The sequence below is a fragment of the Oryzias latipes genome, chromosome 15 (genome assembly GCF_002234675.1).
Source record: "Oryzias latipes chromosome 15, ASM223467v1".
Classification (NCBI taxonomy): Eukaryota; Metazoa; Chordata; class Actinopteri; order Beloniformes; family Adrianichthyidae; genus Oryzias; species Oryzias latipes.
In genome coordinates this window covers 9,714,537-9,736,567 of record NC_019873.2, presented here as the reverse complement: position 1 = coordinate 9,736,567, position 22,031 = coordinate 9,714,537, and the positions used below count along the sequence as shown (strand labels likewise).

The 22,031-nt window shown below is 45.4% G+C and overlaps 1 protein-coding gene and 1 long non-coding RNA gene across 7 annotated transcripts in view; one reads left to right on the top strand and one right to left on the bottom strand.

Annotated features, from left to right (window-relative positions):
* The window catches only part of birc6 (baculoviral IAP repeat containing 6), a 103,820-nt gene that overhangs the window by 55,117 nt on the left and 26,672 nt on the right, over positions 1-22,031 (top strand). For all 6 annotated transcript variants that reach the window (XM_023963259.1, XM_023963258.1, XM_023963262.1 and 3 more), the window contains exons 58-64: positions 198-359; positions 445-618; positions 1,834-2,033; positions 2,212-2,548; positions 2,634-2,851; positions 4,379-4,543; positions 5,296-5,467. In XM_023963259.1, coding sequence (XP_023819027.1) covers positions 198-359; positions 445-618; positions 1,834-2,033; positions 2,212-2,548; positions 2,634-2,851; positions 4,379-4,543; positions 5,296-5,467 — 1,428 coding nt within the window. The remainder of the gene's footprint in view (positions 1-197; positions 360-444; positions 619-1,833; positions 2,034-2,211; positions 2,549-2,633; positions 2,852-4,378; positions 4,544-5,295; positions 5,468-22,031) is intronic.
* On the bottom strand, positions 12,331-15,045 carry LOC105353621. The gene is made up of 2 exons (XR_908353.3): positions 13,893-15,045; positions 12,331-13,440 (listed from the first exon to the last, which is right to left on the bottom strand). It is a non-coding gene; the product is annotated as an uncharacterized LOC105353621 (long non-coding RNA).

The window sequence follows — 22,031 nt, the reverse complement described above, 5'->3', positions numbered from 1 at the left end:
CTCTCATCTGTCTGCTCAGCTGTTGGACAGGACAAGTTGAAAAATAAATAAAAATAAGTTTAATCTGAAGGATAGAAAACACTAGTTTCAAATGATGCACACCAAAACCATGAAAGTCAGCACAGCTCCATCGGGTGCATTGAAGTTTACAGCTGCCAAAACCAGCAACTCTTTTCATGATTCCATGTGTCCATCAGGTTTGAAGTCGCAGTCCAAGCGGGCCCTTTCAACCCCTCCAAGACCACCATCCAGGAGGGGTCGCGTTATGAGTGACAAGCTGACGGCTTCTTCTGGTGTGGACCCTTCAGCGAAGACCATCAGTGTCCCTGTCTTCCATCTGTACCATAAGCTTCTTCCAGGTGACACGGAGAGCAAACCCAGGCGTGAAGCTCAGCAGTCAGACTTCAGCACTAAACCTAATCCGTGTCCCGTTCCTGCCTGCAGGTCAGCCCCTCCCACCCGAGATGACCCTGGCTCAGCTGCTGACACTCCTTTATGATCGCAAGCTACCACAGGGATACCAGTCCATCAACCTAACAGTCAAACTGGGTTCCAAAGTCATCTCTGATCCCGGCCTGTCCAAGACGGACTCCTTCAAGAGGCTGCGCACGGAGAAAGGTAGTGAAGCTGTCTAATCGGCAGGTTCATTTACGAAGACTTGTGTTTCTGGTTCCAAAAAACATGTTGTCACAGAAAGAGCGGATCAACAAACCTCGTGGTGCTTCAGGCGTCTTTAACATGAGCCTCACATCACCTGGGCAACCAATGAGTGGCTTTTTTATATCCCTTTTTTTGCTTTAAAAGCTCATTTAAAATGGAGAAATTTGATGAGTGTTTCTGAACTCAAGATGCCTGATTCCAGTTCCTCTGTTTGTGTGTGCAGCCTTAGTAGAGCTGCAGTTTTTCACATCTCATTTTACACAATCTTTAAATTCTTTTATAAAGTTGACCATTTGGAAAGGTCAATTAAAGGTCACCAAGGGTTAAAATTAATATCAAAGAGCTAGGTGTCACGACTGCTTCTGCTGTCGGCTCAGTCCAGAGATGCAGCAACTTCCGGATATATTTAGCTGGCAGATTCTGCAGAGTCATGGGTCGGTATTAGGTCAGTTTCATTTCAAGCGTTTTGATGACGTCTGCTGAACCTGCTGTGACGGGGACAATTTAACTTCTTTGTTTAGCTTTAACGCTGAAGTGAAAACTGAAGACAAAACATGAGTTATGAGATGGACAATCCATCAACTGAATTCATCTCAGTTCTGTAATTCAGTCATTTTTATTTTGAAATGAAACATCTGGAATTGAATTGAATGATGAACATGTTAATCCACATGAAAGAAAAGGTTATTTTTTTCCCCCCAATTAATCTTGTTTTGTTATCGGCTACAATGATGAATCAAATAGTCTAAAGATGAAATCCAGAGACAAGCAAATAAAAGAGAAAGATGCAGAGTTAGAATTGTAATTAAAAGACGGTAAATAAAAAATGTAATCTGTTTAATGGCTGGAATGCTGTTTAATGGGAACCCTGTAGAAATGGTTTTAAAGAAGAAAAAGTAGAATTTTTGGATTGCTGTAGGAACCCTTTGTGGGTTTCCATCATTAGGTTTTTAGAGCAGCATTTTACTGACTTAAGATTGTGAAGGCATATGTGACCTATTCCGATAAACTGATGCATTTAATGGACAGAAATAATTATTTTATAGAAGTAAAAACGCAGCAGAACAATATGATCCACATGATTAGGGTTCAGCACAGAAGTTCTGATGTTTCCAAGTTGGACTCTGCATGTCTGCAGCTGTGGACTCACATCTGTCCTGTGTTTGGCTTAAGCGGACCACTGCGAGATGCTGAATAGCTGTGGCGAGGACGAGCCCATGCTGGGGGGCGAGGAATGTGTGGAGGCAGCTACAGACGAGTCGCTGCTGGAGACCAACCCCATCCAGTCTCCGCTGCAGGTTTTCGCCGGCATGGGTGGCCTGGCTTTGATCGCAGAAAGGCTGCCTATGCTCTATCCCGACGTCATCCAGCAGGTCAGTCGCAGGGAAACATTTCATGAGCTCCTTCTGTTAATGATTAAAACCTCTCAAAGGCTGGCATGAAGTCTGATTATTAGGCCTTTTTTAAAAAACAAACAAAAAACTTCCTTGTTTTTCACTGTGAAGTCAAAAATACCAGCTGAATTTTAAATGAAGCCAAATGGATTCACAGGTTAGCGCTCCGGTGGTGCCCTCTACCACACAGGAGAAGCCGAAGGACAGCGACCAGTTCGAATGGGTGACCATCGAGCAATCAGGAGAACTGGTGTACGAGGCCCCAGAGTCCATCGCCGCAGAACCGCCACCCATCAACAAACAGCAGTCGCAGTCATCTTCGCCGTCCTCGTCCTCCTCAGTGCAGACCATGTCGCCCATCCCAGCACACTCGCTGGCCGCTTTCGGCCTCTTCCTGCGCCTGCCGGGCTACGCCGAGGTTTTGCTGAAGGAGAGAAAGCACGCGCAGTGTTTGCTGCGACTCGTGCTGGGCGTGACTGACGACGGCGAGGGCAGTAAGTCCCAAAACCCCGAGTGTTCTGTGACTTCTGAAGCATGTTCAGCGCACAAGATCTATGTAAAACTTCTGCTTTCTTGTAGGTCACATCCTCCAGTCCCCCTCAGCCAACGTCTTACCCACGCTACCGTTCCACGTCCTTCGAGCCTTGTTCAGCAGCACCCCTCTGACCACAGACGACGGCGTTCTGCTGCGCCGCATGGCGCTGGAGATCGGAGCAATCCATCTCATTCTGGCCTGTCTGTCAGCTCTGAGCCACCACGCCCCCCGCAACCCCAACGCCAACGCCAGCGTGTCAGAGGTACACACACTTACTAGAGGATGTCTGCCTGAAAGAGGCTGACATGAGCACGATGTTAGTCTGATGAGAGCTGCTTTTGGATGTTGAGAGCCCCTCACCATGACAGCTGATGGGCAAATCAAAGCACTTCCTTGAAGTCTGTTTCTCCTCAAAAACCTGATTTAGCTGAAACGTCAAACTGTCAGAGAAACCAGGGTCTGAAAGAGTTTGGAATGTTACTAACTGAATAAAAATCATAGTTTTACTATTATTTATGCCAAATAAACAGTTACTGCTTAAATCATCATTTTTATTCGTCTCAATATTCCCATTTTAAACCTGACTTTGTGTAGATTCTGAGCTTGTGCGAGGTTCCTCTGGTAGATTTAGGATGTTCTTCTTTTTTTAGCTAAATGCTTTTGTGAAAATTTCCTACTGAGTTTTAAAGTTTCAGTAAAAACTTTCCAAGAGTCTGTCTGATGGAAAAACTTTATTTTATTGAGATAAGTTATTCAGAGGCTGAGCCAGAATCTTTTGCCCTCTGCTGCGGCTGCTGTCATTGTCCCCGAGTTATTATTCTGCCTTTTGCAACAGCAGATCTCAGGAAACAATCTCAGTCTTTATTTGGAGCTTTTCCAGTCTTTAGGCTCTTTCCATCTCTCACCTGCATCTCTCCAGACAACAAATGACAAGCTCTGAATAAAACGATTTCATTGTATAAAAGCGTCTGAAAGAGGTGATCGTCCTGACTGCAGACAAAAATCCTGACAGTAATGTTTTGTTTCTTCTGTGCTCTCAACACTCAGCTATTTGGGGTTTTATTACCAAACATTAGAGTTAGTAAGATATTGTGTTGACACCATTATGATCATTACCTGATGATGTTACAGGAACAGAGATGTTGATTCCTGCATCAGTAATTGACTGGATAACATATAACTGGACGGATTGCGTGTGACATCACTCATAGAAAATGACTCTCTTCCGGTTCCAACCAAATTAAGTCAATTCAGTCGCCATTTTCCACGATATATCTGTCTGTTGGAACCAGATGCTCCTAATAAGTCGTGATTGGTCCGCGTCAATCTTGAGTTAATATTTCTATGGCAACCACTCTTTCCAATCAGTAGTGAGCATGTTAATAATAATAATAATAATAGGAGTTAGGAGGCCCCACCCCTACCACTGAAAGTGGGCTCAGTAGAATCTATCAAACTTTTGACGCGAGGCCAACTAATTTAATGGAGGCACCTGATTGGTCAGTTTATAGCTTGAATCACTTGCACTTCAGCAAAAATATCGAGACGAAAAAATTAGGATTTGCAAGAATAAAAGGTATCGAAGCAAGAACGTTGTTTTTTATGAATAGAATGACAGTAATATCTGTTTATTTCTCTAAAGAAGAATGTCCCCAGGGGGAGGGGCGGCTAAGTCCAGTTCTCATTTGCTGTCGATGATCAAAATAGAAAAATGCGATGCTCACACTCCAGCTTTTGTCATCTATACGTTTGATCTAAGTTGTTGCCGTTTGTGTTTTGGTGTTTGCAGCCTCAGATTTCCAGCTGTCATGGAGCGGGCACCAGTGAGGAGCAGCAACTGTACTGGGCTAAAGGAACTGGGTTTGGTACCGGATCCACAGCCTCGGGTTGGGATGTTGAGCAGGCTCTCACCAAACAGCGGCTGGAGGAGGAGCATGTCACCTGTCTTCTCCAGGTAACCCCAGCTGCTGTATCACAAAGGCCGATGTTAATTAAAGACCCGCTTTGACGAAAGTTGGGTTTTTGGTGTTTTTAACATGTTCAAATTGGGCATTTCTGAGTATTTCTTTATTCAAATTGCTCTAAATCTGGAGCAGACGCAAAAATGCAGTTTAATTGTAGTTGGGACAAAGAAACAACGCTGGGAGGGCCACAGACTACCTGCCCCGCTCCATTCAGATGCATCCACTGGAAGACAACTAAATCCATGCACGTCTTTGTTTTCCTCGTCTGAACTGGAATCTGGATCTAGTCTGTACACTGGATAGCTCCAGTATTGCTCAACATTTTGTTGCACTGCTACTGTTAGTTTGGGCTGTAAGCTAGCGGGAGAGCGTGTTAACAGAGAACTCTTGGGAGGGGGGACCAAGTTGGAACAGTCCCGCCCACAACCCAGGTGAAGTTCTAATGAACTCCTGCAGAAACTGTCTTAGAAAACGACACTTTTTTTTAAGGTTTTGGCTTTAAATGGCATATTAATGATTAAAAGAACTCTGGGAGCAATTTAAAATAGATCAAAAGATGAACGGAGTGGGTCCTTAAAAAATAAATCTTGTTGGAGCTTCAGAAAGAGTTGCTCTACATTTAAGTGACTGTTTGCCGTTATGCTTGTAAACCTGCAAACTGTCTAACTGAAGTAAGTCTGTTTAAGGACACTTGAAAAACAAACATTGTTTTAGTGAATGATTGTTTTCTGTTCTTTACCAGGTTTTGGCGAGCTACATAAACCCAGCCGGCTCTGGCGGCTGCCCCAGTGCTGACGCCTCGTCTGCAGATGGCAGAGCCCAGAACAGCTCAGCGCTTCCCGCAGTCCTCCAGGAGCTCCTGAGCCAGTCCTGCCTCATCCCAGCCATGTCCTCTTACCTGCGGAACGACTCCGGTAGGTCCCATGCAGGGAAAATCTTTTAGAAATGCTCTGAAGCTGCATGTTTCGGAGGGATACCAATGGTCACGCATCATCACAGGAAACGGCTTTAAGTGTTGGGTTATAAAAAGCAGGATGGATCACCTGTCAAACTGCACTGAACAGCCAATAAAAGAGCAGGTATGCATGGAAACAAAAGTGCGAGCTTGACAACATTCTCCCTTCTGTACAAAGTTGCTGCAGCAGCCTCGGCAAAGCTGCCTCAGCCGGGCTGAAGCAGCAGAAAGAAGTGGCTGTGACCGCTGGCTCCAGAGTCCAAACAACACAGCAGCTTCTGAACAGAGGGGCTTAGAAAGGAAGCGCTCGTTGGCCTTGATGCTCCGTTCCTCACAGAAAAAGAAGAAAAGCAGAGAGAGGGGTGTTGGAGGGCAGTGATGAAGAACAACAGCCAGCGGGGAGCTTAAGTCCTGTTCTTTGGCTGTGGCTTTCTGTCCCCTCAGAGATATGAAAGTTTACAGGCGGAAGGAGCAGCCAGGAAAACATTGTCTCTTTTGCTCCACTTCATGACTTATTTTGCCAAATTTCCAGAGATTCAGAGGGACTTAAGTGCTCAATAATGAAACAAAATCATACATTTATTCACAAGAATGGGGAAAATGGGAGCATTTCTAGAAAAATGTCTCTGTCTGCATGTAGACCTGTCCTCAAGCAAGACTTTAACCCACTTTGCCCCTGAATGTCTACATGCTTCAGAGGTTTACTAATGCAATCAGGATTAAATTTAAACCCTGGACCCACAGCCTTAGTTTTACAGACTTTGTTTAACATACTGTCGTATTGTACGTTCTGGGGCGATTTTCCAGCCATACACGAACATCAAGCAAATTCAACAATGGACTTTTACAACTGTTCAATCTTTTATTGTTGTCTGCAAATTAAAATGTAGTCTTTTCTGAGATGGACAGTATAATCCTTCTGTGATCCTTCTAGGCCTGTATGGTTTCTGTCCTCTGGTCAGCATCAAACGATGCAGGTGTTTATGCTGATACTCCCGGCAGTCACTGGGGACAGCGGGATGTTAAAAACAACAGATGCTGATCAGGGAAATGGCTCACAGTTTCACAGTGACGTGGCTCATTTTTCCCCTCTGCTCTCTCAGTTGATGCTTCTGCTCCAACACATGCATGTTGTGGTGAAAATGTGTCTCTGCTTGGAGGGAAATGCAGGTGACCACGGCGACGTTGCCCCCGAAACTGAGCATCCCTATGCTGCAGCGTTCCTCTGACTTGATTCTGAGAGAAGAGGACTGACTTCCAGCTCTTCCTTCTTCTTCAAAAAGAGCCTCAGCTCTGAGGGGGCAGGAAGGGATGAACCCCAACAGCAAATCTGGACTCTTTGAAGAACAGGAAAAGTAGAGCAGAGGAAAGGTGTCGGATAGAATCTCGTTTGTTCTGCAGAAACGTCTCTGAGGTCAGATGGGTGTTTCTGTGAACCTTTGTCTTAAGAGACACCTTCAACCCCCCCCCAACCTGCCATCAGTCAGTGATGTGTACTCCCCGCTGCATGTGTTTACAGCATCTGCCCCATCACATTTGCGTTTCATGTTATTGTATTGCAGCCACAGTTCTGGGAGTTTTTCTGATACGGCATTGTGGTGCTGTAGTCATCTTAAGACAGCAGATGGAGCTGCAGCTTTATGCTCAGAGACCTCTTTGTCTAGCTCCCAGGACTGAAACCAGACTTGGATCCAAATCTAGTCTTTTTTTGTTTGTTTTTTAAGATTTACACATTCTTATTGTTTCAAATGAAGTTTGTCAGATGTTTGACGTGGTGCAGCTCAGAGCCGGAGGGCTTTCCCTCACACTCGGGTAATTCCCTGAGCCTCTCAGTCGGGGCCAAGAGTGATCCCCGAGCTGCCTGCAGAGCCTGGAAGGTGGCATCAGATCAGCCACCAGCTATCATCAGAACGGCTTTCACCGCTGAACTGAAACGGATGCAGGTTTTTAGGTGTTGGTGTTCAAGATGATAAACAGAGCTTTAACAGAGATGAAGCAGATGGTCCCGACAACAACGAGATGAAAAGAGGGGGTTAAAAATCAACAGCTCGACTTTTTTAAAGCTCAGACTTGTGCATTGTTAGGGGTGTGTTTCTTTGATTGACAGGTGGGTGGACCTATGAGGGAACTTTGCTATGTGCTCACTTTCTCGCACCGTTGTCCATTTTTGGAAGTGAGTAATCTCACCGCACACTTCATTTTCAGCGTTCATGATCCCATGGTTGACGTCAGACCATGGAATCATGAGCGGTGTGTGTGAGTGTGTTGTTGTCACAGGTGACCTTTACAGCAGGAGACTTGTTTCCCTGCAGGAGCAGCTGGTGGAGCTGTCACAAGATCGCTTAATGAGCAGTTTGACATCTAAATGAGTTTAGGAGACATCAAAGATGAAGAACTGGAGAAAAAGTATAAAGCTTGTTCTTACATAATTCCTGCTGTGAGAGAAGCTCATGTGGATAAATTGGGACAGACGAGGAAAATAAAGATTTGGTTTAGGGTTTCTGTGGAGCTCTTCTTTGCAATATTCCAATATTATGTCCCATTGGACATGAAAAAAGATTTTTGGGTTCAATCTTAATGCCGTGAATTAAGAAAATGAGTTTTGTTGGGAGTTGCACCAGCTTTGAACTTAGTCCATTGACTTTTTCAGCAACCTGTTCCGGCTGAAGTGACACGGTAATGAAAGCTCAGCGTGGCTCGGAGCATCAGCCACCGTTTCTCTTACCTGCATGGCTTTAGTTTGGTTTGTTGAGCGACGGCGGGCACTTTCTGCCCCAAGAGGTGTGTGGATTTTTAGCTCGAGTGTTTGTGTTCTCCATTTTTCATTGTGCTGCTGCTTATCAGCCAGGAAGCAGGTGGAGCTGAGCGCCTGCATCCTGTGTGCGCCCCGCACCGCCGCCCGCTTTGCCGTGCAGGAGTATCTCTTTTGTGTGCACTGATGGTCTCATAATTAAATAACAGCAGATAAAAGGCATTGCAAGCGGCTGTAATTGCTCCTCATTATCTGGTGAATGCCTCTGACACACACTCGAATGCCTGTGTGTGTGTGTGTGTGTGTGTGTGTGTGTGTGGGTGAAACTTTGTAAGTTCACAGCCCTTTGTTATTTTTGTGTCACTACACTGTCTGTTGAATCAGAGCCTTTATGATGGAGCAGTCTCCTTTAAGACTGTTTTACCAGCTGGGGTGACGGGTTTATAACAGACTGATGTCGAGAGCATCAACCAGAAAACGACATGTTTGTTTATGGCACGGAGTGTAGATCCAAAACTTGATCTTCCTGCAAAGACTTATTTGGTTATTTGAGTAAAACAAAAACAAAAAACAACTTCTTGTCTGGTTTAACTATGGACATAATTACCATTTAAAGACAAATCAGTCAAAGCAAAAGTAAAGTTTTTTTTCAAGAAACTTTCTCTAAATGTTTAGCGTTCTCATTGCAGGTTTTGGATGAGTGTTTCTGAAACTCACCCGTTAGTTCTTCTCTTTTTGGAATTGGCGCCTTTGATGATTCTTCTTCTCTCTTTGAGTTAGCAGATTACTAAATCAGTGATTTTTGAGCTTTCCCTCATCAGATGCCTGTGAGTTTGTTTCCCCTGAAGGACATTTTGGTCCACATCAGAGTCGGATCCAAGCTGCTCTGATTCAGAAGCCATTTTCACCAGTTTGAAAACTGTTCCCACAAATTCAATGGAAACTAAAGTGCAGCGTGGCTTTACATGACAGCTGCCTCATTGTGATGAACGGCTTGTTTCACTCTTCCTCGTTGCAAGTCACGGAGCACTTGATTCATCTTCTTTCTGTGTCTCCAGACGTTACACGAGTGAAATAGAGCTAAAAAGAAAAGCTTCTTTATGGAAATCTACACATTCAGAATTAACTCTAACACAGTAGAGACTTGGTGTCACATCTGTGAAAAGAATAGATTTAAAAATCTCATATTGGTAATTGTATCGACCAACACCTGTTTAAAAATATTGTCATGTCACATAACAGTAAAAAATATTTTCAATATTTCCAGTATTTTCCATCCCTACTCCAAATATTCATCTGCACTGTTGGATGTTTTGTTGGACGGATTTATGTCTTAGTCAAACACAGCCATACAGGGGGTTGACTCGTATCGGTGCTGCAGGTGTATGGGCCCGTAGAGGGTCGTAGACAGGCGTGGCCACATCTTCAGGGCCACGCGGGTGTGGATTCCAGTTCCCTTGAGAACCCACCTCAAATAATGTCATGAAAATATAACGTACGATTGTCGTGTGAAGTAACGCATGTATGACGTACTGGTGATGCTGTTGTACGGAGCCCTTCTTTTGTAATGTGTGAGTACTGGCTCCTGACTGCGTGGAAATTCGTGCACATAGGGTGTGCAGGCAAGTGCCCATAGGAAGGCCACACACTCTACCCTCTGTTGTCTAATATTGTCAGCCAGGCTGCACGCAAGGATCACACAACGGTCGTGGAAGGAGGATCGACTCATCCCTGGTATACTTTGTTTACGGGCTCCTTGCAGAGTGCGCAAGATTTAGGGGGGTCGGAAAAAATTCAATATCTGTAGGACGTGCCTGCGTTTTACCTACTTCAATCTTACTTGCACTTACGTGTTTAAGTGACAACATGACCTTTCATCAGTAGCATGCATGTATGTAGAAAAAAACATGGGGAAACATTTTCACTTTGCGGGCTCACCCAGAGGTTCACAATCTTAATATTTTGTGTAGGCCACCTGCATGACCCATTCTTCACTCGCAGGACGCCCATATCCACTCATAAGGACAGTTGTGACTAAGACATTAGTTTATGGAGAACCAAGGATTAATACCCCTTGTGCTATCCTATGTGGTCAGGATGACCATTGATGTGTTCTCCCTACCATGACAAAGGTGGATCAAGGTGAAGAGGATTTCATGTAATCCATGGACACCAGTGAAGATCACAAATCATTAAAGATAAAGGTTCAGCGCACTGTCTTATGGGGTCTTGATGACCCAACTCCTAATGTTAAAGTACCTAGGATAGCACAAGGGTTACTAATACTTCCCTTAACTTCCAGTTCTTAAGCTTTTAAAGCTCTTAGCAGATGGTAATCATGATATTTAGCTATAGAATTACCGTGTACATTCTTTCCCTCCACCTTATCCCTTTTAACTTCTTTATTAGAACAAAATGTTGCAAATATTAGAAGCCTTGATGTCTGTAAAAAAGCTCTCCTAGGTTAAGTCAACTGTTCTACATTACAGCCCCATGATCTCACCTGACGCACACCCCCTTACTGAAACAGCTACACAGATTATCATTCTGGCTGCATCCCGGTCCGTTCCCATGACGACGTAGAATCCTCAGTTTCAACAGCAGCAATCCCCGTCCTGCGTGTGCTTAACCTTTTTCCCGTTCTCCTCGCTGGAGCACAAAACACAGTGCGATAGATCGCCAAGTCTCCAGTGTTCAGAAGATGCTCATGTTCAGTCTCACACCACTGTCTTCATCGGCTGTTGCCTAGCAACCAGTGATAATTTTCCTCTGCAAGTACGCTCTGCTTTACTTCATTTCTCATTTTTTTCTTTCTTATACAAATTTAATTTTTTTAAACTTATTGCTAGAAACTGTACAAAAATGTGAATTAACTAGTTTCTAAACTATTATATTTTTATAGTTGTTAATTGCATATTCAGCCATTTTTCAGAGATTGCAAGCAAATTGCTTTAACTATTGCTTAGCAATTATGCCAACATTCTAGCTAGCATGAAAACTGTTCTCACAAATATGGTTCAATTTATACAGATAGAGGCCAGTCAGTTGATATTAAGTAGATGTTTACTCTCTGTTTTTATATGGTGCTTATTTTTCTCCTTGAACTCTTGATGCAGGTGTGATCTATTTATGAGTGAGAACTGAAGCCCACCTTCAAAACTCCAGGCTCAAAAACATCTCTTAGTAACTGATTCAGATTCAATCTTCTTCCCAAAACTAAGAAAATGTTCTTTTTAATTCTCTGACGGGCAGGCAGGCGTTTACCTCCTCTCACTTCTTTCCACCAGTTTCTGAGCTCTGCCGCCCAGTCAGCCCAGTGAGCCTCTCCACATTAATCATCTGTGTCTCGGCAAAGCCTTCTGGGATACATTACCTTTTCCCGCCAACCCCCTGGCTTTCCATCACCACGGACTAAGCCACTAATGAGAGCTAAAACCTTTGAATGTCACCACAGCTCTCAATTACCCAAAGAGAAAGCCCGCGCCCCATGTTTTGTTGCTCTCTTAATGAAGACCACATTTCTTTAGCTTAGTTGATAATGGCACCACCATGTTTTAGAACCTACCTCGCATCAAACTGCAAGGATTTCAGGTTATTCCAAACTTTAGTCGGTGGAGCCAGTCAGCTCCTGTGCTACATCACTCTTATTTAGTGGCAGATGCTGCTGTGTAGTTAGAAGTTGACTGGCCCGTTGGGGATTTGCTTGTAATTTTTCTCCACTTGGCATTCAGTCAAGAACATTTACACCAAATAAACCTCTACAAAGGGACTAGAAAAAAGCCCAAAATGCACCCTGCCTCCATTTTTTTTTTAGGCTGAATGGATGTACCTTTGATATCCATCTCCATTTCGTTTAGTTTGTAATTATTCACCTGAATCAATCTCTGTGTCACATGAGGTTTAGTTCTGCTTCCAATCTGCCTGATAACCATTGGTATCTTAAGATTTAAGCCCCCACATTTTTATTTAAATCACCTCTGTGACGTTTCTTACTGGTGAGTATTCCTGAGCGTATTGCCCTTCCCTGATCTTAATGAGAAAGCTTAACCTTTCTTTTTTGGGTTAAAGTCTTTTTTTTGTACTCAAAGACATTTCACATTTAGACATAGTTCAAATATTTATTTAAAAAGGCATTTTTAATACATAGATTAGAACTCCTGTTACTGCTCTGAGATGAACGAGGATAAATGAAGGCAGAAAATCCTCAAACACCCTTCACAAATTTCAAATGATGGATAGAATTGCAGAAAAACCACTGGACACTTTCCCTTTTCCCAATAAAATTGGCTAAATTATGTAATTGCAGGTTGGTTTTTGCTAATGTAACAATAACTCAATACTTGTGTTTTTTGATTCTAAAGGTTTCTTATATAATTTTTATTGAAGACTCAGTGGTTTTGTGATGAACCAGTTTGAAGGTGATCGCGGGTTGTAGCCACGTTTCTCTGCAAGTCTGAGGTTTTGTAACCTTTCTGGCCAACATTGTCCTCAAAGCAGCATAGTCTGTGCTCGGTTCAATTCTGAATTTGCTTGTTCCGTCCTTGGATGGCCATGACTGGATCCCCAACTTCACCATAAAGTCCAAGTCTGAGGAAATGCACAGTTAAATGCAATCCGTTATATTTCCCTTTAGTCCAGCTGTCGATAGACATTCTATCAAAGGAAAGTTTGTATTTCCAGTCAGTCCTTTTGGAGGCTTGTTTTCATTTGGGCTCCTCTCAGCCTGATTTCAGCTGAGAACTGTTCTCGTGTCCTCCAGCCGTTCGTTATCTCCACAGCCCATAGCTGGGATTTGGCAGCATGGCTCCTTCTCCTTCATCCTCAGCCACTCTGGCCATTCTACCCGTCTTTTGTTTCCAGTCAAGGTTCATGTCGGGCGGGATTCTCTGCCAGCTCTTTGTCCGTCTTTGCAGACAACTGCACTCTGCTGCTCACGCTCCTGCTTCTACCAGACGTCGCACCTGACAACTAGTTTTCTTGGCCTCACCTCTTCACAGTGTGGTATATATGTAAACAAACACGATCACAAAAAGGTTCAGGAACGTTCCGATGATGCCCAACAGGGCTAAGATGGACTCCTCTTGTTCCTCCTTGACCTCCAGAGCCCGCACGTCATCAAGAGTGACGACAGTGGTGCCCATGATCCTGGTGCTCAGCTAACCTGGCAAAGGGACATTCATCTGGAGAAATGGAGACACTTGGTTAGGCAGAGGTCATCTACATGGTGTAACTGAAACTCCATCCCCTGATAGAGCTACGTCATGCTGAAATTTCCCTCATCAGAGCCGAAGCTTGCTGCACTTATGAACAAAGTAAACAGTTGTGAAGCCCCTCCTAAATTAGTTTCTGTGTTTGAGTTCCTTAACAGCTGATGGTGGCCCAAGCAGTGAAACGCTTAAAACGGCACAGTGACGCTTGGTGGCGTTTCCTCACATCATTTAAAGCACACTTAACCCTTTTACCCATTATAATTAACATTCATTGTTTCTCCAGCTCACATTTTCACAGCTGTCGCCCTCAACATCGTTCCAACCTTTCCTGTAAATGCAGCCAATGTGTTCCCCTTACACCTCCATGTCTTCTGTAACGCCAGGGACATGAGGACAATGAAAGAAAAGAGAAAGAGCCTTACCCAATGGCTTTTTGGGTGCACATCATCATCCAGCATGCTTCTGAAGTCCTTCCACAAGAAATGTGGCTTTAAAAATCGTGCTGCATATGGAGCTGGAGGCTAGGAAGAGGGTGCACTCTGGGACAGAGTCGCATTCCCTCAGCAACAGAAGGGGTGAAAGGGAGAGGAAGCCTCAAGCCTCACGTCACTTCTTCAGCCTTCGTGTCAAAAGCGACACCTGTAAAGTTCAGGACCCCCCCTCCTCCAGCTTCCCCTTACATTAAGTTCCAGCACTTGCGTCCAAAGAGTCAGTCCTTAACAGCAAAGCTGTGTTTCTGCTGCTCAGACACTCAGCCTGTTACTGAGGAGAAAGCCTCTCCTCATTGGCTCTGTCTTACCTCCCCACCATTCCTTCAGTCCTTTTACCTCCGCATCTTTTTTAGAAAAAAATGTTCCTTTTTCTTCTGCTCTGTCTAAACTCCTCTGCTCATCTTCACCAGCTCCCTCCACAGCGTCTCTGTGCCTCCTCCTCGTTCCTCAGCACACACTCGCTTGTTTTGCCTCCTTTGAGGATCAGCAGGAGTTGAACATTTCAGAAAGCCTCCTACCCGTCACCGAAGCCCACATGCCAACAGTGAGCGTGTTTGAGTCTGCAGGCGTTCGGTGACAGCCAGCCTCCTCTGAGAGGTGGGGGTGGGGGGGTGGGGGTTGAGAACAGGCAGCTCCCAAATTAGGAGAGTGTGACAGGTGATATTCCAGAGAAACCATAAGCCACGAAAAATCCCACGGACCAGAGCCAAAGGAAGCCTGCGTCTTCCACCAGCCTCAGCAGCGAGTCACCGGGGAGCACCGTGCATTGCATAACCAAGCAGAATGATGTTGGGAGAGGGAGGACGGGTCCTGATGGCCGTGGCAATGAAGGAACAGGAGTGCGAGAGCGAGAGGGAGGGGGTGAGACAGGGGAGGGAGGGGGAGATGATATCGCTCACGCTTACAGTTGTTTCCTCCTCTCCCGCCGCTCTGGGGGCTGCTGGAGCGCACTGCTCCCACCTAAACAAAAGGCAAATGCAAAAAGCTACGAAAGAAATCCAGAGGAGGCGAGTGCATCCCCATCAGTGGAAGCCACCATAAGCTGCTGCTGCTCCTGCAGACCAGGGAAGAGGGGAGGAGGAAGAGGGTGAGGAGGAGGGGGCCACCGCTAGAGGCAACAGTGGAATTGAGGATGTGACAGTGGGAAGGAAAAAAAGGACGTCCCTGAGAAGATGGGGGGGGGGGGGGGGGGGGGGGGCTCTGTACAGAAACCTATGTATTTCTTTCTGCGTGGCTGAGAAAGACCAGCAAAGTGATGCTCTAATTCAGCCTCTTTCTTCACTCTTATCTTTGCACATGTCAGAGGGGAGACATCCTGCTAGGCGTTGTTTTCCCCTCAAACCACTTCTAAAAGGTTTTGAGTTAACGAGACTCAAAACGTCAACTGTTCTTTGGATGCTTTATTCAGTCTCCTACTTGGATTGTACTTCTAAATGTGTTTCATAGAGCAGCACATGCAGTCGGCTCAGTTCTCGTTGTCCTTTGACTCTAAATCTATAGGAACTAGGACCCATTTATCCTTAAAAATAAAATTGTGTATTTTACCACTTTGACAAAGTTTTTTTTTCCGTTTTAGCCTATTTTACAGTAGATCAAACGATGGTTTGAGTGGGACTTGAACTGAATCCTCTAACAAAAATGCACCAAAGAGTGACATAACCCTTGTGCTATCGTAGATGACCCCACCCTTCCATTGACGTGTTCTCCCTACCATGATAAAGGTGGATAAAGGTGGAAAGATTTCATGTAATCCATGGACACCAGTGAAGATCACAGATCATTGAAGATAAAAGGTTCAGAGCACTGTCTAGTGGTTCTAGATGACCCAACTCCCAATGTTAAAGTCCCTAGGATAGCACAAGGGATAAACCTTTTTGGGTTTTCCCTTCTGAATCTCCAGCAGACCTGGCTGGGTCTTCTTCTTTGCCTATTCATTTTGGTTTAGGAGATCTTTTTTACCTTTGATGCCCCCAAACAGTTTTCGGTTGTACCTGCGTGATGTTTTCTGGCACTTTGGTTTGCTTTTCATTGTGCTATCAAATCAAAACAAGATGTGAACGTGTTTGGGACTAAAAGAGCAAAATCCAGTAACTGAGCTTTGATGGGTGTCTGAATAGGAAGGTTGCTAAACATAGCAATAGAGTCAGGTCTTCCTGATCTTGTGTAGATTATATACACCTGCAATGTTCCAAAGATATTTCCAGATTTCCTGCTTAATTTTGGGAGCAATAAACCTATAGGAAAAACTTGATATTGAGGGTGTCCTGTCTAGAAAAATGCTAAATACACCAAAAGCACAATTTTCATTGGCGTGGATCTTTAGACATAACAGCTTTTATGACATTTGTGTTGTTAACAATAAAACAGCTATCGGTACGAGGCAGCTTGGATCAGGTGGAAGTTGTCTTGTTGGTCTAAGATGTCTAACATTAAAAATGACTAAAAAATCGTCCACTTGTTTTTTGCTCATTAAAAGGGTCAAGCTTTAATTAGCATGCCATGAGCAGTTTGAAAACGCATAATGAACTATTTTTTTCAATTACCTAGAGATTATTTAGGTTAATGAATGTTTTAGTGTAGCAAATCTTCTTTGTCTCAAAGTCTCAAAATATGAGGAAACTCCAGTTTGGGTCAGGAAATGTGTGTTAAAAAGGAAAGTTATTGTGATGCCACTCTGCTTCTGTTATTATTGGAGAGCAGCGATCCTCCGGGAGAAACTTTAATCTGACCCAGGACACATAATGCACTTTAGAACCACAGTTTATATAAAAAAAGCAAAATAAAATTCTATCTGCACCGAAATGGAACGGCTGCTCTAAAATGACAAAGTGCTGGAGGCGACGTCTTTCTGGTGCCTCAAAGTCGTGTCGCTTCGATGCACATTATCTGTCCACTGAGGCAAGCTGTGTGTTGGCGGAGACATGTCTCAGTCTGACGGTTTCCTCCTCTCTGTTGTGCTCGGTTGGCCCAGAGGGGTCAGGAAGACCCGCCGCTGTCCAGCCATGAACCTGACTCACAGTTATTCGCCACCCACTCTGTGTGACCTGCATGCTCGGAGCCTTCTTGGCTCTGAAAGTCCATACAGCATCCCTCCATGCAGGAGGCCCCCACACATTACCTTCACCGCTCACAGCAGTGTTCTGCTCCCACCTGCAGAGAGGTAGTTGTGGAACGCGAGGCGTGTTAACTCGATAGCTTTAATAAAGCAGCATTGTGTCATGAAAGGACCTCCAGCAACATCCAGGCTTTTTTTTTGACCACTCTGGGCAGAGAAGCTGCTGGCAGAAAGCAGCTCTGACAGTTTTCCAGCCAACAGTCGCCTGTTTGCACACCTTGCAGTGTGGTTTTCAGAAGCTGCTTTAACTCTTTGCCACACAAACTTCTTATGGTTGTGCAGAAGTGGTTGTTTTGTTGGATATCAGACATTTCAAAAGACTGAGCCCCTGTGATGGCCTTCTGGCAGCTTTTTGAACAGATTTCCATTATGGAAGACCCCCACCCTCCACTGCAGCACAGCCCATTAAGGCCAATTAACAACCTTGTTCCTGCAAGGCTCTGTCTCTGCTGACCTCGTTAAAACGGAGCTGAGGTCTCAGGAGCTGGAAGATTTGATTCTGTGCTGAGGGCCTTCATATAGTTTTTATGGAGTTTCTATAAGTAGCTGATTTTTTGGTTCTGGACGTCTCAGTCCTGCAGGAACAAGGGTGAGCTGTGTGTTTCTCAGTGAGTTTCAGTCCACATGTGTTCAAAACGTAGGGGCCCCCGTCACCCCTTACAGTGAAATACCAATCATCAATCAGTCTGTCACCCATAATTACACGATTCCTTCATCCACACGGAAAGAACAGGCAGGAAATTGGATGAAAATGGAAGCGGGTCACCAGTAGATAACAGGATTTGGGGGATAATTAAAACCTCTTCTTGACATTTGACAGTTTGGATTTTTCTGCACATGATGGTTTTTTCTTTGTTCAGGTCAAAAGGGGGAGTTCACACTGTAGAATTCACTAAATAGAATGGTTATTGGTTTACAAGGAAAGAAAACACCAAGTCTGATTGAAAACATAGAAATAGGTGCAGTGATTTCTATGCTAAAGCTGAGTGTAATTTGATGGATGGTATGGTGTGTCACAGGTCACAGACAGGATGCTTCAATGGTTGGTGTGTGGTTCCATGGGTTTGCATGGAAGCTGCTCCCAGTCAGCTCCGCACAACACAGTCAAATCCTCCCTGATGCTCCTCAGTGAGTTCATGTTGAACACTGTAAAGGAGGCAACACACGAGAGAGCTCTGCTGGTTCTGTAAAGGGCTGCAATTTGTTTATCTTTACAAATCTCACTTCCAGTTGTGTTTTCTTCTCTCTAAACCTCTGAAGGTGGAAGCTATAGATGAAGAGACTCCCCAGATCTGCAGCTCAGTGAGACAGACCAAAGCTCAGGGCTCTCTGAGGTTTCCTGGGAAACGCAGCTGAGGGTTTGGCTGTCTTTGTCCGGCTTTACCGTTTCCCCCAAACATGCTGCTGCGCCTGCAAGACACTGAACACTGACCATGCGTTTTGTCCCACCATGACAGAGGAACACAGGAAAACAAAGAGTTCCTCTTCCTCTGCTAGTGGACCTCAAGTAACGACACGAGCTAATGAAAGAGTTAGAAGGGGTAAAAGATGAAGGGAAAAGGCCACGTTTTAACTGGTTCTTGTTTTTATCCATCGATAGAAATGAACAGTTGAGAAAAATATTGAGATTTTACAGCACGTTATTGCTATTTTCAAAGCATTCCCATTAACCTTTTAATTAAGATGGCTGATGTCATTCGCGCAAATTTATGTGCGACCAGCACAAAAAGTGGTGGAAATTACTGTTGGCCACACGTAGTACGTGCTGCCAAGATGAGCATTGCTGCCTTGCTCGCACGTAAGTGCGTCCAAGGTTGCATTTAGCCATTGGCTGGACGTATTTAAAATGAAACCTAAAGTTAAAGTCCCATTATCAGATGTGTTCTCCACATTTGATCCTTCCCCTGGAGGAGCGCTGAGTTGTAGAAACAGCCCCACTCAGGAACTTTTTGGTGGTTTACCGTAACCTTAACCTGTAATCATAACCTTAACCCCTTCCTCTAGGTCTGTGCGGTCAAAAAATTCAGGGCTAGCCGCATATATTTCACAAATCATGTGCGAAAAGACACTTTCAGATAAGATTACCGGGATGCTGATTTTAGTCAAAATCAAAAAGGGTGTGTTGTTTTCTAGGACATAATTTCTGTAGAGTGGCAGTAGTTCTCTAGGTTTGGCCTGACCAGAGGTGCAAAACAACCCCGCCCCCCTTCCCCTCTCTGTTGCTAAGAGCAGGGAGCTTGTGGCCCGCATTTCGATTTTCTACGTCACAAATAAGCTCCTTTTTAAAAAGGTTGTTTTCATCTGCTTCTGATTCACAATTTTTTGAATCAAGAAATATTCAGAAATGCCCTATGGTTGCCATATGGAGTGGGCCCCCCCTCTTTCGGTTTTATTTGCACCTTAGACATGTAGGGCCCTTGGTAGGGGGGGTGCTTGGACATCACTGCCAGCAAGCAGCGGATGTCCTCCTAGCACCCTACCCGCCAATTTTAACCGCACCTTAGACATTTAGGGCCCCTTGGTGGGGAGGGTGAGGGGACGTCACTGTGAGTAATCAGGAGATGTCCCCTTAGTGCCCTACCCGCCAATTTTAACTGCACCCCCCTTAGTACACACACCCCTCCCCCCTCAATATATACATCCCAACATAAACACACACACATGCACACACACACCATCTCAAACACACATACACGCACACACAATTTGCAAGGAAGGTGGGACCTGGGTCCGTCTGTCCCCTGCCTCTTCCCTGGTGGGGGGTGCGGGCCCCCCTTTGCAACGGCGGCCGTGTCCCCGGGGTGCCGGCTTCCTGGGCCCGGCGGTGCTCTCTCCGCGCGGTGGGGGAGTTCACATTACATCTGAGCCGGGGGTGTCTGGTCCCTGGGGGGTGGGTTCTGGTCCTTGCTCCTGAGTGCTGGGCCCCGCCAAATTTCCAACTGTGGCCGAGCCTGGTCGGGCCATATTTATAACACCCCTTGTGGGCCCTCTTTTTTTTCCCCGGGGTTCCCCCCTCCTGGGCGGGGGCGGCGGGCCCCCTGCCTCGCTCCTCCCTGGACCAACCGTGGGCCGGGCGGATGGTTGCCTGGAGTGCGGAGCGGGTCTCCCTTGGGGGGTCCTGGCTCGTACTTGGGGTTGGGGCGGGGGGATGCCCGGAACTCCTGGGTGGTGGTGGGGTGCTCGTTTGGGGCTGTGGGCGTCCTTCTCCGGTGGGGCTCTGCGTTGTGTTCTCCCGGCGCGGCGGGGGGGCTGCTCTCCTGGTTGGGCTGGGGCAGCGCTCTCTTTCCCTCCGTGCTTCCCTGGCCTCTGGCTCTGGGGGCCTTGCGGCGGCCCTGCTGGCCCTGGCCTGGGTGGCGGGCTTGGTCGCCCGGGCGGCGGTTGTTCCCTGCCGGTTCCCGTGTGGCGTTGGGGGGATTCCGGCTGCCGCTGCTGCTGCGGTGGGGGTCTTGGGGTGGGGATGGCTGGGCACTCTCCCTCCTTCTTTTCACGTTCCACCATCCATTTTAGAAGAACATAAAACCTCACCTGAGCACTGGTGTTAGCTCACCTTTGCACTAATAGCTTGCATGACTGAATGACTGAAATATTTCACACTAGTTGGTTATCAGGCATAAGTATGCGTGTGAACACTATCTGTTTTGTGTACATGTCGACAGGTGGACATTTTTGCAGCTAGCAGGTGTGTTTATAACATTTGAGTGTGTGTGTGGACAGGCCCCGCCCTTTTTGTACTGCATTTGAACCTTACCATAATGATTAACAACCAGTAAACCTGTCTGCTCTATGCTGCTTCATGGTCTTATCCCCCTTCCCCTCCTATTATCACCCCCTACCCCCCCCCTCTCTCTAGCGTCCCTCTCTCTTCTTCCCCTCTTTCCTTTTCCGTCCGGTCCAACACCAAAGATTTTCAGACATGATTGAAATTAATAAAGTTTGGCCTCAATTACAAAAGGGGTTTATTCAGACATACCTTTGGTTTGTCAGAAGATTAATAACCCCTCTTGTTAAAGCAAAATATGTCCAACACAAGAGGCCCTCAGCTCTCGTCTGTCTGCCCAGCTGTTGGACAGGACAAGTTAAAAAAAAAAAAAGAGAAAAAAAAAAAAAAAAAAAAAAAGAAATATTCAGAAATGCAATTTTATGCTTCATTTTCTTTAAACATGTCCATCAGAAAAATTCTACAAGAGCATGTTAAAAAAAACAACTGTATTTTATCACAGTGTTTCTTTAAGCAAGTCACTCTTTTCTGCACGTTAAATGTGAAAAACTGGTTTGAAGTCAAAGAAAAACATTTTTAGGGATGAAGAGACTCTGAACTGTTTTAACTTGCTCTCACAGGCTAAAAGTGATGCAAAAACCATTTCTTTCCTATCAAAGTCCAGGGATGGCCTCAGTTTATTCAGCGGAGACTTAAACCATTGACAAGCATGTTTTGAACGCTTCAAACATATGAAAACTGAATTCTGAATCAGAGTAAAATGGTTTGGAGTTTCTCTTTGCTCTCTCAGCTGCAGTAGAAGATGGAAAACATTTGTTTGTTGCGTATCCTCTGCTCACTAACTCTCCTCACACGTATGCATTTATCTCCAGGTGTTTTTCAAAGTTGCTTTAGATTTTCTCAGTGTTAGACTTTCAGTGTTCTTTCTGGGGAACACAGAATCCAGTCGTACAGCTTAAACAGCCCTAAGACCCACTGTTACATCAGCAAAGCTGCTTCTGCTCTGTAGGACATCTGAACCATGAATCCATCCCAGCGTGGTGCTCGGCAGCGTGGCGACTGTCTCTGTACAGGCTTTAAAAAGGCTGTAAATCATGCTGAGTCGGGGCTCTCAGCCGGTCACACAGCAATGGCTGCAGGTTGCTGTGACCAGGACGGTCAGAGGTGATGATGAATGTCACCTCCTCTGACCGCTGCTCATCTCACAGCCGGAGACGGGGTTTCAGCCCCATTCCTC